This window comes from Mixophyes fleayi, chromosome 4 (assembly GCF_038048845.1).
Source record: "Mixophyes fleayi isolate aMixFle1 chromosome 4, aMixFle1.hap1, whole genome shotgun sequence".
Taxonomy (NCBI): domain Eukaryota; kingdom Metazoa; phylum Chordata; class Amphibia; order Anura; family Limnodynastidae; genus Mixophyes; species Mixophyes fleayi.
In genome coordinates this window covers 225,462,523-225,479,879 of record NC_134405.1, presented here as the reverse complement: position 1 = coordinate 225,479,879, position 17,357 = coordinate 225,462,523, and the positions used below count along the sequence as shown (strand labels likewise).

At 39.0% G+C, this 17,357-nt stretch overlaps 1 protein-coding gene across 7 annotated transcripts in view; it reads left to right on the top strand.

Moving 5' to 3' along the window:
- Nucleotides 1–6,258, top strand: part of ATP2B1 (ATPase plasma membrane Ca2+ transporting 1) — an 88,365-nt gene extending 82,107 nt beyond the window's left edge. For 4 of the 7 annotated variants that reach the window (XM_075209385.1, XM_075209384.1, XM_075209382.1 and 1 more), the window contains 5 exons: nt 28–239; nt 797–904; nt 1,147–1,329; nt 1,669–1,755; nt 4,861–6,258. In XM_075209385.1, coding sequence (XP_075065486.1) covers nt 28–239; nt 797–904; nt 1,147–1,329; nt 1,669–1,755; nt 4,861–5,172 — 902 coding nt within the window. In that variant the 3' untranslated portion in view covers nt 5,173–6,258. Of the gene's footprint in view, nt 1–27; nt 240–796; nt 905–1,146; nt 1,330–1,668; nt 1,823–4,860 lie in introns of all 7 variants that reach the window. The other 3 variants (XM_075209388.1, XM_075209387.1, XM_075209386.1) reach the window with 3 other exon arrangements.
- The last annotated feature ends 11,099 nt before the right edge of the window (nt 6,259–17,357 follow it).

Below are 17,357 nucleotides of genomic sequence, written 5' to 3'. Positions count from 1 at the left end.
GTGGTGCTTTTTTGTTCTTTTTTGCAGGTGAAAAACTTTTTGATATAGACAGTGGGCGAAATGCCCCTCTCCATGCTCCTCCATCCCAACATTATACCATTGTGTTCAACACGTTTGTTATGATGCAGCTTTTTAATGAAATCAATGCAAGAAAGATTCATGGTGAAAGGAATGTTTTTGAAGGAATATTTAACAATCTCATCTTCTGCAGCATTGTATTAGGTACCTTTATTATACAGGTAAGCATACAATAATGTTTTCTCTTATATTACAGACTAAATTCTCTCTTTATGGAACATGTCTGGAGGTTGTACTGCCAGCAATAATGACCTATAAAAATCTTTTTAAACTCTTTGTGCATTGCTTTTTGCTAACATATAAAAATGACTTACGACCTTTGTGCTCGCACATGACCACTTGTGAAATGTTGTTTTCACATAATTATTCTGATTCTCATCTCTTTGATTAAGAAACCTTATTCATATGTTGTGTATTTTCTAATTTATTCAAAAGCGTGAATAATATATAGTTGTATTGAAATACCTAGCTGAGATTGTCACTTGCTAATCTATAAAAATGTTTGTATGTTTAACAATTCTGTCTGTTTTTCACAGGGTGGCGATTGTCTCAGAATGGTCTTTTTATGTTTTGGGTTTTTTTCTCCTCCCTCATTAGTTTACAAACATGTTTGTTTGTTTTTTTTTCTTTATATAAAGAACGTCTCCATAGTTATGACTGGGTGCTACATTCAGTTAGTGTGTCTTTAATGATGTTTTTTCTTATTCCTCTCTTGTAGATCGTTATTGTTCAGTTTGGCGGAAAGCCTTTTAGTTGTACTGAGTTGACAGTAGATCAGTGGCTGTGGTCAGTTTTCCTGGGTATGGGAACATTACTTTGGGGCCAGGTAATAACCTAAACCTTTGATTTCCTGTTTACAGTACTATATTAACATAGCCCGACAGGGCAGTGATAAAATACACACAATGCTTTTAAAGTAATCGTACTAATGATGCAAAAGCTGCATAGTCATCAGGGATCTCTAAAATGTCTCTTTATTTTCATTTACAAATACAATTTTTGGTGGCTTCTCATCCAACCTTTTATTTTATTTTTTTCTATTGTAATCTGATTTTTACCTTTGTTTAGCTGGTAACCACAATACCAACCAGTCGCTTGAAGTTCCTCAAGGAAGCAGGTCATGGGACACATAAGGATGAGATCCCAGAGGAAGAGCTTGCTGAAGATGCAGAGGAGATCGATCATGCAGAGAGAGAGTTACGCCGTGGTCAGATCTTATGGTTTAGGGGCCTGAACAGAATCCAAACCCAGGTATGGTTTTGAATGAGTCAAGAACTATGTAGGGGATGAAGTTGCAATGTTTTTAATGACACATAGTTCATTTGTTAGTGCGAACTAGGTTCAAATGTGACTGGTGTGTGTGTGTGTGATCTCTACCTTATCTGTATTTTCCTCAATACGCTTGAAAGAATCTCTTTAGTTTCACTTAATCTTCCTTTAGCTTTCTTCAATTTGCTTTTATTAGCTGCTCTATAAAAGTGCCTTTTCTCTTTTTTTTTTGCTTTTTATTTGTTGTAGATGGGATGGTCCTTTCTCTTGTTCTCTCTCTCTCTTGCTGAGCAAGCTGTCACAATCTCTGATTCCTTGCAGATGGATGTAGTGAATGCTTTCCAGAGTGGAAGTTCCATTCAGGGGGCTTTAAGGCGGCAACCCTCCATCGCCAGCCAGCATCATGATGTAACAAATATTTCTACCCCTACACATGTAGTGTTTTCCTCCTCTACCGCTTCTACTACTGTGGGGTGTGAGTGTGTGTTCCTAAGTGCATGAAATTAACACATCCTAATTTACACACCTAACGTTTCTCATTTTCTCCTCAGTAATCTCATTGTTCAGGCTGTTCATAAAGCTTTCCCTTCACAAGGATAATACACCCCATGTGTTTATTTTAGAGGGCTAATACCTGGTTCAATTATTACCAAATGCAAGCTTAAAGACCGAGATCCTGCACGCTTATTTTATATCATGCTTCATCAATTTTTTTTCTTCATTTTTTTTTAAAATATTGGTGTATGTGTGTATATATAGAAAGTCATGATGTTGTTGTAAATTTTCGAGTATATGCCTGATGTCTTGTGTATTTGGTTCTTTGTCAATTTCAGGAATTTTGTCTGTAGCTGACGGTGCAAAGATCACGCTTTATATATAGATTTATAGGAACTCATTGGGAGCATAAATATAAGCTGGCATGCATAAAAACAGTGTTGCTTTTACTAGCATTTAGCACTAGTAAAATCATATTGGTTCCATGTCCCCATAACTACGAGCTGTCCAGAATGGGGAGTGTGTGTGTATCGTCATCTATTTATATAGCGCCATTAATTCCGCAGCGCTGTACATAGTATTAGTCCCTGTCCCACCATTGGAGCTTAGTCTAAATTCCGACACACACACACTTGAGAGCAGCCAATTAACCGATCGGCATATTTTTGGAGTGTGGGGGGCAACCTACGCAAGCACGGGAAGACCATACAAACTCCACACAGATAGGGCCATGGTTGAGAATCAAACTCATGACCTCAGTGCTATGAGGCAGAAGTGCTAACCACTAAGCTACTATGCTGTCCAAGTCAAGCTTTGAATTGTAAATTCAATGCAAGGAAGATTAACGGTGTCTCAAATAATTATTTTTTTTTTAAATATATAAACTTAATTTAGCGGTAACTAACATAATAGTTTAGATTTTGATCAGTTTAATCATGAACCAGTTCGTATCTGGATCTGCTTTGAGGTACGGAGTCCCCATCGACACCACATGTACTATCCTTTAAAATGTTCCTCAGTAGTCTTATGGTATGGGCAGTCATTTCTTGAGCCAGAGATTCATTGAGAATATCTTTACCATGCAGATTAATGATCAAAGTAGCCAAATACAAACATTATCTTCCCAATAATAATGCCTCCCCCAATGCAAAGAGCTAAACTAATTGGCTGCTTTCATAAACACCAGGATGAACTTAAACACCTTGCATACAGCAATCACCAGATCTATAAATCATTATCTTTTATGGGTCATTCTGGAATGTACAGTCCTATTGGTTCGTCAGTCATCGTTTCTAAAACAGATGCTTATCTTTTTAATTAATGATCTAGTATCCTGTAGCTAAAAGTCTGTGTTGGTATTGCAAGAAGTAATCGACTACAAATAGGTTTTTGTTTTGTTTTTTTTAAACCATTTTAAATAGCGGTAAGTGTTGTAACATATAAAATAATTTAAAACAAACAAGATGTGAATACAAAATAAAGTTAGATCATAATATAACTCAACGCTTGTGGCATACTTCATTGTTTGAAAAGACCATATTCTGCCAATAAAAGAAAGTTTGTGGGGGCCACTTGACGTCCATTTTTGAAGCATCAGACAGGTGGCTGCCAGACAGATTTGTCCTATTAACGTATTAGAATATTTCAAGAGATCTTAGGGAAAAAGGAGGGGAAGGAAATAAAATGATGGTGAATATGGTAAATCTCAACCCTCATTCTAAAAAGTGGATAATATAGGACAGCGGCACCAAATATGGCAAAAGGTTTGGCCATAACTTCTCCCTGGCACAAGGACTGTTTGACACTGCATTGTTCCTGCCACTGCATGGAGTGCATTCAGAACAGAAGCACTCTGTTGTGACAGTGGAACCTTCAATATTGTTGTTACAAAAATGCAGGTTTTTTTTTCTTTAAAAATACGCAGCAATCCGTTGCTCTTGTGTGATACCAGCCTTAGTCATTTAAGAGGTCTGTTCTGCTGTTTGGTCTCTGGACATCAATGATGCTATAAGTTCAGAATATAAAGGAAGTCTGGTCAACTTTTGGCTCTCCAGGTGATGTGAAACGTCAAGCCCGAATATACTTTGTCCGTAGATAGCTGGTAGGGCAGGGTGGGACTTGTAGTTTCACAACACCTGGAGAACCACAGGTTGGCCAGGCCTGATGTAGAGGTTACATTTGTCAGCTTTGTCTCCCTATTCTGAAACTGGTCTATACTGCTGTTTTGTATTGTCTGTTAAGCGGGATTTCCAAAATGTGTTGTTACTTTTCCACATTATGTTAGTGAAAGTTTACAAATGATGCCCATAGTAAGTTCTGTGTTTATTACAGTGTCATTACCAGTACAGGTAATCACTTATCCAATAATCTTCCACAAGCTTCCAGTTATTCATGCAGTTACTTTTTGAAATGTTTGTCTTGCAAAAAGCATTTTTCGGAAATAATTTGGAATATACTCGAATATTTACACTCGTGAGGTAGTTCACACAGTTGTTTTTGTTTGCCTTCTGCATGATTTTCTGCAGCTCCAAATTCATTGTGGCTTACAGCTTACATATGCCTGGCTTCATTGTTGGTATCCTAATTCCTGGCATGAGAATTGGTTTACCTGTCGTGCTAATAGTTTTCCTTTTTTTGTTCCTTAATGTATCTATGAAAAACATTTAAAAGTTTCTGAACATTTTTTTAAAAAAATATTTTTGCAGCAGCAACTTTTTATATGAGTAGAATTGAGTAGTGTTTGGTAACTATTGCAATACAAGAAAATATTTCATATAATTTATCTATCACAAAACATCAATGTCATTTTTACCTTATTGACTAAAATGTTTTTTATTTGTTTATTTTTACAGTTTGTTGCAAGTCCACTGCATTTTGCACAGTTTTTTAATTCATTCGTTTTAGTATTTGTGAATTCAGAATCACATACAAACCATTTTTAACATACATTTATTCTGCTTGTTAACTTTTTTTTTTGTTTTTTTTTCTTCTTCTCAATTTGCCTCATGACCTATACAGATTCGAGTGGTGAATGCATTTCGTAGTTCTCTATACGAAGGATTGGAAAAGCCAGAGTCACGAAGCTCTATCCACAATTTCATGACACACCCAGAGTTTAGAATAGAAGACTCTGAGCCTCATATTCCACTCATTGATGACACAGATGCCGAAGATGATGCTCCCACTAAACGTCACTCTTCTCCACCACCCTCTCCAAACAAAAATAACAATGCCGTTGACAGTGGAATACATCTTACAATAGAACCGAATAAGTCAGCTACCTCTTCATCCCCAGGCAGTCCACTACATAGTCTGGAGACTTCACTCTGATTGTAAGATGAATGTTAACATTCTAGCTGATTTGCAAAGAACACTGGGTCCTTCTCACATATTGTGGCGGGCAGCTGAGAATGCCTGCTTATTGGACTTCAAACGAAGACACACTTGTATGAATGTAGATTTATTTTTTTAAAAAATGCTTTCTGCCAGACTGAGGGTGCTTTTCTCGGGAAGGAAAAGGGATGGGATTATTGGGATGAACTCTTGACAGATAAATCGTAACCCAGAAAAAGTGACCTGCAGAACATCCGTGACACTAAATGGTGATTGGCCTGGACAGTGTGTTAGCAATGCTCTCTAGTTTCATTATTATTTTTGGGGGCCCTGGGATGTTCATTTGATTATTTATGTTATAAATGATACAGATCTGTTTACAAGGTTTATAGATATTTTGTTCCTGTTCATAGAAGGGAAGTTTCCTTAAATATGATGAAAGAGAAAATGTCCTTTTAAACACTGCTGTATTTTCAAGAAAAAGGGGTGTTTCTATTGAAACTGTACTAAATTTTGCCTGCAATTTACTTGTTAAATATTGTAGATAAATTAACTAATAGCCAAATAGAAGAAAAAAAAACAGCAACACTAATGCTTCAGATTTGAGCAGCGGTGTTAAGAAAATGATGGCCTCTCTTTAGTTTCTTACAAAAATACATTCATTTACTAATCAATGGTTTTCAAATGATTTTTATGTTGAAGAAATGATAAAGAACTTTTTGTTCCAAAGCTCAATGGAATTTTGTGAAATGCAGGGCATCGATGTGTGGCGGATCATGGTTGGAATCCTTTTGCTATCTCCGTCAAAATATAAAATCAAAATACATCAAAAATTAGTCTTCTTAATTTTTTTTGTTTGTCTAAACATGTTAGTTTTAGAACTGTCTTGGTGAACTGTGAGTGGAACCGTGTTGATTTTCTAATAAATCTTTAGATGACCTTCATACAGCATGAGGGGCTGTTGGCATTTACAAAAAAAAGAAAAAAAAATACTACTAGAAAGTAGTAACGTCATACGTTTTCCTTTTTGTTTTTGAAAGTTGTTTGTAAACACAATAAACATGCCCTTTTATTAAATACAAATGCAGCAATGTTTTATTGCCAATGTTGCCACGGCACTTAAGTGGCTGTACGTGTTTCAACATATCGCCTTATTATGTTGCATGTTGAAATATGTACGCAACTAATGGTGGCTTCAATAAAAATATCAGTAATACAAAATGCCATTTATTTGGGGGAAAAAGTAAGTGCTAAACCATAATTTTCAGCATCTTAAATGACGTGTTTCTCCTTACTCCTGGTATTTTAATATTTTTGGGGATTTTCTATATATTGTTTACTAAACTTGGTATAATTTCCAGAAATAACCAATATCCTGTGTATATAGTGCCAACATGTTACACAGCATTATGTTTTTCAGGGAATTACATTACAGATAAATGACATGGAATGGAAAGCAACACGTTCTAAATGGTATTTAGCAAACGGACATTAACCGGCAAAGTGAACTTGGGAAAGTGTATGGAGTAAACCTTACAGAAATTGCAGAGGAGTGCACAAATCTTCAACTGTGTTTTGTTACTCATTTATCTATAAACTATAAAATATTTAATTTGATTGAGTAGTGATATCCAATGTCATAGGACTCATTTTGGTATGTTCCATCATGATATATAGAACTGTCACACAGCTATGAGTCATCTCATCGAAGTAGCTGTTTTTCTTCCAAATAGCAGCTTTTTATATTGTAGTATAACAAAGTAGTATACTCCCTTTTGTAACATAAAGAATAGTAGAAGTCATATGACCTTTATTAATAAGTCATTATATAGGGCTAACCTTTAGAATTTACATTGTGGTACATGAGTAGTACAGTATTGTTCAAAGCCCTTTTGGAATACTCTCCAAACTTACAGAACAAATCAAATATGTAATATAACATTGTTTGAACAAAAAATGCCACCGGTTGTTTGAGAAATTATACAATATAAGCAACACAGAAAAAAATAGTAACACGTACTGGTGATGATCATTGATTCAATCAACTAAAACAATACATTACTTTCCGAAACTTTGAAAGCCTAATTAGGTTTTTCCAAAACAAGGAAATGACCCATCATGGTGTACTAGTTACCATCTGATATTATTCCTATTAAACTGATATATACTGTACACCAATTGGAAAGCAAATGGGTTCAAACATATTTTTACTTTCGCCCAGCACTGGAACACATTGCCTATTTCAATCATGATATACCATGCAAAAAAGAAATTTCTCTACAGTAGTGCTAAATACCAGTGCACAAAAGACATTTCATTTTATTGACTGCTCAGTTTTTTATATTGGAATGAGATTATTACTTTAAATAAAAATGGCACAAAACTGTTTTCCTACCTCGTTGGGCAAATTCAGACTATCCTATCTCTCAATAGGCAATATATCACAAAACAGTAACCAAGAATACACATATTCGTTAAAGTAAATTCAGCTATTCTTTAAAGGTTCTTGGTTAACAATTTGCTCAATGATGAAACCTATATACAACTTGACAGCAACCTCTTTTTATTGGAGTATCTCCAATAAACGATTTACCGTTGGCTTGCATTGACAGACCATGTACAATGTATAGCTAACTGCTGGCTATATTCTATGCTTAGCACATATGTAGCCAAATGGGGAGGGGTACTGGATCACATCAAAATTAGAATACATAAAACTATGTGCTGTCTGCATGAACCCAATTCTTTTAAATATGTTGCACAAGCTGCTAAAGTTAAAAATAAATGATCCATTCAAAGGGGCAGGAGTAACAAAGCAAAATCAGCAATATATAATAATGAAATGTGGCAATGTTATAAAACTGATGTTGCTTCTGCTTTAAATACATTTGACACTATGCTATTTTATCTTGCTACAATGCTAGAGTGACTGCTTGGTGTTATTAGTGTGCTTTATTGTAAAGTACTTTTTTTTTTTTTTTTAATTAACAATATTTCCACATGACCGAAGATCTAAGCACATTGTAATTATACATTTTAATAGCAACTTTAGCAACTCCCATAAATATATTGGGAATTATTCAAGTGCTATCCAAACCACACTGACTTTGTATACATGATTAAATAAGTAAATATAAAAAATATATTTATGATTTGATGGGTTCCACAAAATCCAACACTGCAATCCAAAACCTGTAAAAGAACATAAAATACACAGATAATTGTGAAACACTGTGTGGAGAAGTGGTCTAATTATTATACAGCCAAAAGATAGTAAATAGCCCAAAATTATCGCCAAAATGTAAATCAACTTATGTGAGAGAACTTATAATTCACAAACTTGTACTAGTGCCTTCAGAATATAAACCTTGGTGTATCGCCTTCCCACAAATTCTCCCCTATAGGTGTTAGGCACTATGTTTTTATAGCAAAAACAAGTTGATTTTTTTTTTCCTTAGCATTACATACTAGATATAAAAACAAATGAGGGCTACAGGTACTCCTACTGGAGAGAGGTCAGTAATTGGCATATCAAGATGTTTTAATCCCAGGACGCTAGATTTCTCTCTGATGTAGTAATCCTGTCTAGGTCAGAACGTAGTACTCTACTCGCACTGTCCAACGTGTTTTGGCCCACTAGAGGGGGATCTTTGTCCAGATAAGTGATTGAAACTAAGATTATTAAACCGTACGGACCAACCAAATGAAATGTCAATCAGCACTTTGGAACGGCTGTCGTTCATTGTGTAAGTATACACACTAACGCGATATCAGGTGATTGGCCCAATTGGCTGAAAACCCTCCAGTGTGTATTTAGCCTAAGTGAATGCTGTTTGTTTTTTCTTTAATTTTATTTCCATTATAAGTTTCATGATGAGTAGCTGAGTTGTGTCCATTCTAAGACCAGGTTAAAATGAGCAATTAAAAGCTCAATTCCATCTTCATTTTTTAAAGCTGCGGAATCACAGAACTTCTCCCATGATTTGTGCATTATTGTAATTTGGGGACTTCTATCCAGCTGATAACAGACTTGAAGGATTTACTACTATTTAGATAGTCACCATGGTATACACTGAATACATGAGGATACAGCAAAGAATTGTTTTAAAAATAAAAGTAAGGAATCTCCTTTGCCATAAAAAAAAAAAAAAAAGGTTTACTGTGGGAAATTAATTTTGAAATTTAGAAAGCAGAAAACATATAGGAACGGCATAGACTGAATAAAAAACTATGGTGTATGGGCCTATATACACAGCTATATAAAATGAATAGTATACAAAGGGATCCAGTGTTTGGTGTATTATTTTAATTTTACTACAGAGGAGCCATAGTCGCATTGTGGGTGAGGATAAAACACTGGTTCATAAAGTTCAGCTTCTGCATGTCTTGCTTAATAACAAACAAGAAGAAAAGGCTACACCACTTAATACCATATTGGATACAATTAATAGATATGTCAATCTCTATAAAAATAAGAGTTTGTGGTTTACTGATATTAACCAAGCCTGCTTATCACTTCATGGAACCTCAAATTAGAGCAGGTTTCTATCTTCCTTATAGTGTTTGCCGTTAAAAGTAGCAATAAAGTGAATAATACCTTCAAAAGTTATTTTTGTAAGTGTTGAAGCCACACTTTTCCATGATTCCTTCCATATTGAGCATTTAAATCATCCCCAGCAATTCACCTTAGCATTTATTTGGTTTGTTCTCCAGAGGATAAGGGTAACAAATATGGGCAAAAGCCTTTATAAAGAGCATGATGGGAGATAGACTGCTGGAGGCAGGATAAAATTACGGAGTTGACGCCATTTTATTTTTAAAGATCTCTCCTTTTAGCTGACAAATTAGCAAATTTGTCAGCTAAAAGGAGAGATCTTTACAAAACCAATTCAGAACAATTAATATAGCTCCCCTCAGGGTCATGAATGTTTCAGTAGTGGCAAAAGGTAGTCTGTTATGTATGAATATTACTACTCCCCTATGGTTGTTCTTGACAGAAGTGAAAAATGAATGCATGAAGTGTTTCTCTAAAAGTGATTGGGGGGGGGGGGGCTCTTCAAGTGTGCTTACTAATTTTTAAAAAAAGAACAAAAAAACCCAAACACATTTTGGGTGTATTGAGTTTGTTTACATTATGCAAGATGATTGTCAGACTCATGGAGGATGATATACCATGTAGAGTGGGCTGGCTTCCGAAAAAAAAGAGCTAGGGGCCACCTGGCACCAAGCAGTTTGGGGGGGTGGAGGATGGGATCATTTGAATAGGATTAAGGATTATTATGGTCTGTAACCGGCCATACAGCATAAATTAATGTGAAAAGAGTTAACATGTTAAAATTTCAGATTAAACAGGGATGGTGCACACTAACGCATGGAGAGATACAATAGGCGGTTGAAGAGTGCATATCACAACCTAAAATATATGATCAAAGAGAAATAATGGATAACAGAAAATGTGCATAACAGACAAGTTAGAATTATTTACATTATTGATAACTTGATGAGAGCTGAGGCCTCCAGGTTGGTGTTAACAGGCCCTCTTCCATGTGAGGAGAAGGGTCCTCAAGGTGGTTCACTATTGCAGTGTAAGCAGCTTGCAGAGATTCCCATCCCAGAGGCTAAGCGAACAAGGATATATTTACTTGGTTCAAAGGTTTTTACTGTAAAAGATTTACCATCTTCGTTAAATTGAAGTTGAAAGAGAAATCCACATCTATATTTGATAATATGATTCCTCTGTGTTCTGGTGATATCCTATCTCTCCAAGGTGGTGGGGTTAAGATCAGTATAAAATTACGGGTTGATCCCTTAGTATTGTATTGATTGCTTATTTCTGACCATGACATAATATCCTCTTTGTTTAATAATGAAAACATAAAATGATGTCTTGGTAAGGCTGGTCTGAGGGACTTTTGTGGTGCAGTGTGTGATGTGCCTGGTCCCCCACTAGTAAATTTTCTATTGTGGTGTCAGGGGAGATTTGCGTAAACAAAAGTTTGAAGTACGCTGGGACGGATACAGTGTCTGTTGATTCAGGGATTAACTGATATGGACATCGTTACTACATGCTCTGTGTTATAGGTCCTCAAACTTTTTCTCTTTCTCAATCAATGTCTGTTCTGAGGGCCAGGAGTTCTTCATATGCTATAACATGAAAGTAGCAGGCTAAGGCCCATTGGTGTTAGTCTTCTATCAAGCAGAGGAGTTTTGTTGTTCAGGCTGGCAACTGGATTTTTCCTGAAAAGTTGATATTTCTCAGAGTAGCTCTGACATAATCTTCATATGGAGGAGTATGTCTTCCTTGAGGGGTCGTTCTGAATTGTGGGAGTATTGCTCCTGTGCTGACTAAAGGATTCTAGCCTTTTTTTTATTATTACTCTTTTCTTTACATTTTTTTCCCCCAGACACACTGTAGTAGTTTTATGTAGTTTTCTTTCTATGCACCATTGTTTGCTAAACTACTTCCATTAAAAAAATGGAATTATGTATAATTAGAGGTACACTATGTGTAAGATAAGTAATAAGTGATATACAAGATGGCTCCACTGTAGGCCAAACCAGCCAACAATATATACTAGGTAGAATGCGAAAGTCCTGCTACAGCAGTTATTAAACAGGTTGTAAGACAACAACATTATGGGTGACCTAATACTATAGTAAAGTAAAACACAGGATCACTATTACTACAGAAGAATAGCCAACGTGTTAAGATAGTTAAAATGAAATAACATAGGTAGTAACTTAATATGCCTATGCGCCATAAAAAGGATAATCAAGATCATTTGTAAGATATACAATAGACATTTAAGCAGAACTCTAAGTCTATATACACTTTTTATTACTGAAAATAATAGTTCATTGACATACAAAAAAACAATTAAAAGACCATACATTTGCGCCACAGCACAGTTTAAACACAATACACCATTAAATATAAACTGGTCATACAGTATAGTACAATATAGGCCATATGGCATACGATGTGACATCCTACACTGTACATCATCTACTGCACTATTCATTACATAAACAATAACATTTTCAACACAGATCAAGCCGTGTGATGGAGGAAGGTAAGGGAGGGCGAGGTTACAAACACAGCTTCTAATAAAAAATATATTTTTGAGGATTCTGATGCTGTTCTGATGACAGGAGAACCAGCTGGGCTGACTGTGCTGTAATTGCTATTGGGAACATGAGAGTAGTGAATCTCAGGTGGCTTTAAGATGATGGCCGCAGGTGACAATATCTTGATGGAGAATTTGTAAATCAGGTAGAGGGAATGAACAGAAACTGAGTAAAGGAGATAAATAAAACTAAATGGTTAGCAAAGCATGTAGTCTGTGAAGCGGTGATGATTGTGCAGACGGCTGCTGCACTAAAAAAAGACTGAAGACTAAGAGGCAGGGGGGATCCAGCAACTTTATTTGGTCATGCTGGGGATGTTGGCGTCTTTGCGCTCTTGGTTAAGGAACTGATGGTTCACAAAGTGATGGATCATCATCGTCAATCATCAACATTTATTTATATAGCGTCAGCAGATTCCATAGCACTTAACAATTAGGAACAAACAGTAATAAAACAATACTGGGTAATACATACAGACATAGAGGTAAGAGGGCCCTGCTCGCAAGCTTACAAACTATGGGACAATAGTTTGATACACAAGGGTAAGTGCTACATTATATTGGATATTTGTTCAGCTAGAATGCAAAGGTTACAAAGTATTTAGTTGGCTCTATGCTCAGTCACACAACTATGTTGGTCAGAGGGTTGTTTTGTGTTAGCTGTGCAGAGGGTGGTAGAGGAATATTATAAGCTTGTCTGAAGAGGTGGGTTTTCAGAGAAGGTTTGAAGACAAGAGGAAAGTCTTACTGTGCGAGTGTTAGGAACCCCTCTAGCCGGTACAGCACAACCCGGAGTCTGCTCTGCCAGTCAGGTGTTCACTGGAGCCCCTAGTGGTGGGGACAGACTTGGCCGCAGACTAGCAGAGGGTCGTGAAGTGCGTACCGACTAGGGAGAATCCAGGAAAGCGGAGTAAAGTCCAGGCAGGGGTCGAGGCCGGCAGCAGACAGGGAATCCAATACACAAACCAGGGCTAAGGGTCAGAGGCACGGTAGCTAGGTCCAGTTCAGGCAAGAAGGTCAGGGTCACGAGAAACACGAGCAAGGTCCAAATCCAGGCAAGGGGTCATACACGAGCAATCCAACACGATATCCAAAGGACAGAGCAGGGCAGGGAGCAGGTCAGCGCACTGGCAACAGAAACTATAACCGGCAGTGAGGCTGCAGACCTCACTGCCTTAAATATACACATGGACCAATCAGAGCCTAGCTCTGCAAGCACACCCAGGGGCTGGCTAATTAACATAACTAGCTTAATAGCCTTCAGGCTGTCCCCTTGTTGCCGGGACGCGGCGCTGCCTAGCAAAGCGTCCGGCCGTTGTCTTGGCAACTGCCGGGGGTTAGAAGGAAGTGACATCCCGGTCATCATGGCGACGGCCGGGACGCCGGGGCACACAGGAAGAGAGCCGCGGTGGCCATGAGTACCGCCGCGGCTCGTGACAGTACCCCCCCTTGAGGAGGGGTTAAGGAACCCCGGCACCCAGGTTTCTTAGGAAATTTTCTAAAAAATTCCCTGAGGTGTTTTGGAGCACGAAGTCATCTTCAGGGAACCCAGGATCGCTCCTCCAAACCGCGATTCTTTCATTGTACTAGGAAGTGCACCTGACCCTGCACTTTTTTAGAGTCGAGAATCTTCTGAATAATGCATTTCTGTGATTTACTCGAACTCCGCACAGACAGACTCGAAGGCTGGGATTGGTTGAAATATAGCACAGGCTTAAGCAAAGAACAATGAAACGTGTTAGGGATCCTCAATGAAGCAGGAATTTTCAATCTGAAGGCCACAGAATTAACTTGCTTGATGATGAGGAATGTACCGATAAACTTAGGGCCCAACTTCCTGCAAGGCTGTCTGAGCCTAATATTTTTCGTAGAAAGCCACACTCTCTGGCCCACTTTGAAGGAGCAGATGGTACGGTGACGATCCAAATTTTTTTTTTTGCAGAGAGTGAAGCCCGTCTTAAAGACAATTGAACTTTTTTCCAGATGAACTTAAGATCAGCGGCTGTGGAGCTAATCCCCGGAACACCAACAGATTTGAGGGAATATAGAGAATTGGACCTGGGATGAAAACCAAAATTACAATAGAAGGGAGAGGTTTGAGTAGATGAATGGGATGAGTTATTATAGGCAAACTCTGCCCAGGGTAACAAGGAGGACCAGTTGTCATGATATTCTGAAGTATAACAGCGTAGGAACTGTTCTAATAACTGATTAACTCTTTCAGTTTGCCCATTAGACTGGGGGTGGTATGCTGAGGAGAGACTAATCTTGATTCCGAGAAAGGTACAAAAAGATTTCCAGAACTGTGCTATGAACTGGGAACCACGATCAGAAACTATATCAGTAGGGAGTCCATGGAGACGGAAAATGTGTTGTATGAACAAGACCGCCAAATCTCGGACGGTGGGGAGCCTGGTTAGCGGTATAAAGTGTGACATCTTGCTGAATTGGTCTACCACGACCCAAATGGTATTGTGTCCCACAGAGGGTGGCAGATCCACTATAAAGTCCATGGACAAGTGTGTCCAAGGTTTTGCAGGAATAGCCAAGGGAACCAACTGACCTACCGGACGAGTCCTGGAGATCTTATTCCTGGCGCAAACCTCACAAGAGCGGACATGACTCCTGACGTCAGCAGACAACGATGGCCACCACACAGTGCGGGAGAGGATTTCCAAAGTTTTATAAATTCCAGGATGTCCAGCAGTTTGGCTATCATGTGCCTCAGACAGGACTGCTTTCCTTAAATGAACGGGGACAAATAAGCATCCTACCGGAGTTTTATCAGGAGCTAACCTTTGGAACCTTTGCAGGGTGCAGCTCAGGTCTTGGGTTAACCCAGTATGGATCATGGACGAGGTAATAGGCTCCGGACTAGTAACTGGAGCATGATGTGCCAGGAAGCTTCTGGACAGAGCATCTGCTCGGACATTTTTAGAACCTGGACGGTAGGTAATCACAAAGTTAAAACGGGTGAAGAACAGCAACCAACGAGCCTGTCTGGGGTTTAGGCGTTTGGCTGACTGTATGTATTGCAGATTCTTGTGATCTGTTATAATGGAGATCTGATGTGTAACGCCTTCCAGCCAATGTCGCCACTTCTCAAATGCCCATTTGATTGCCAATAGTTCTTGGTTACCCACATCATAGTTGGCTTCAGCTGAGGAAAACTGACGGGAGAAGTAGGCACATGGGTGTAGGCGACGAGTATGGGGATCTTTCTGTGACAAGATGGCACCAGCACCAACGTTGGAGGCATCAACTTCCAGAACAAACGGTACTTTAGGGTCTGGATGTCTAAGGACCTGAGCAGAAACAAAGGCTTTCTTCAAGGTCTCAAATGTGGTTATTGCCTGGGGTGACCAATCAGTTGGATCCATTCCTTTGCGAGTCAAGATGACAATAGGAGCCCCAATATCAGCAAAGCCACAAATGAATCTTCTATAGTAGTTGGCGAAGCCCAGGAATCTCTGTACCGCCTTGAGGTTATTCGGTTGTATGCAGTTCAGGATAGCCTGGACCTTGGTTGGGTCCATGGAGAACCCCTCAGAGGAGATTACATAACCAAGAAAGGATACTTTCTGCACCTCAAATTCACATTTTTCTAATTTAGCGTAGAGATGGTGCTCTCGCAATTTCTGTAGAACTAGTCTGACATGATCCCGATGTACAGACAATGACTTAGAATATATGAGGATGTCGTCCAAATAGACGACCACAAAATGTCCAAGGAACTCCCGTAGCACTTTATTAATCAGATCTTGGAATACTGCAGGCGCGTTACTAAGACCAAACGGCATGACCAGATACTCGTAATGGCCAGAAAGCTTATTGAATGCAGTCTTCCACTCATCTCCTTCTCTAATACGGATGAGGTTGTATGCACCACGAAGATCGATTTTGGTGAAGACTGTTGCACCTCTTAATTGATCAAATAGCACAGAGATGAGAGGAAGGGGATAGGTGTTTTTGACTGTGATGACGTTCAATCCTCTGTAATCAATACAGGGTCTTAGTCCTCCGTCGTTTTTAGACACAAAAAACATCCAGCTCCTACTGGAGATTTAGAGGGCCTGATGAACCCCTTTTTCAAATTCAGATGGAACCCCAGCGGAGCGGGCGAACCCAATATCAAGGAAGTTGCCTGCAGCTCCGCTGTCGATGAAGGCCGACAGGGTCCCAGATACGGAACCGAAAGTGACTTGAGCAGGAATTAGTACAGCATTCTATGGGGAAATGAATTGCAGACCTAGGTGAACCTTCCCCTCATTCCCTAGGCATGCTCTTTTCCTGTTTTACTAGGACAGGAGCGGGAAAAGTGGCCCTTAGTACCACAGTACAAGCAAAGGCCCTGTGACCGTCTTCTATTTTTTTCCTCAGGAGAGAGACGGTACGCCTCTAACTGCATAGGCTTCTCACCATCCGTAGAAACAGGAATCAAAGCAGATGGAAAGGAAGACACCTCCTTCTCAGACCTCCTTTCCCTAAATCTCCTGTCAATTTTAATGGTGAGCTGCATAAGACTCTCTAATGAGGTAGGAGGCGGGTATTGCACCAAAGAATCTTTGATCTGTTCCGACATACCTAGGCAAAACTGACTGCGTAAGGCAGGGTCATTCCATCCACTGTCAGGTGAACACCTTCGGAATTCGGCGCAGTACTCCTCTGCCGACCGCCAACCACCGACCTTGTTTCAAGGCCCGTAGATGAGCCTCAGCGGAGACCATTCAATCCGGGTCATCATATAGTAGACTTAATGCCTCGAAGAAAGCGTCTACTGACTGCATGGCAGGACTGGTCTGCAGAATGGAGAAGGCCCAGGACTGGGGGTCACCCTGAAGGAGGGAAATGATAATCCCGACTTTCTGTTGTTCTGAACCAGAAGAGCGGGGTCTCAACCGAAAATAGAGCTTGCAGCTCTTCCTGAAATTCCGGAACAGGGATCTATCTCCGGAGAACCGGTCTGGCAGATTCATTTTAGGTTCACAGGTGGTATCTGGAGTGGATTGTGAAGGTTTTGCAGCCTCTTCCTGAACGGACAAACCCCCAGACAAT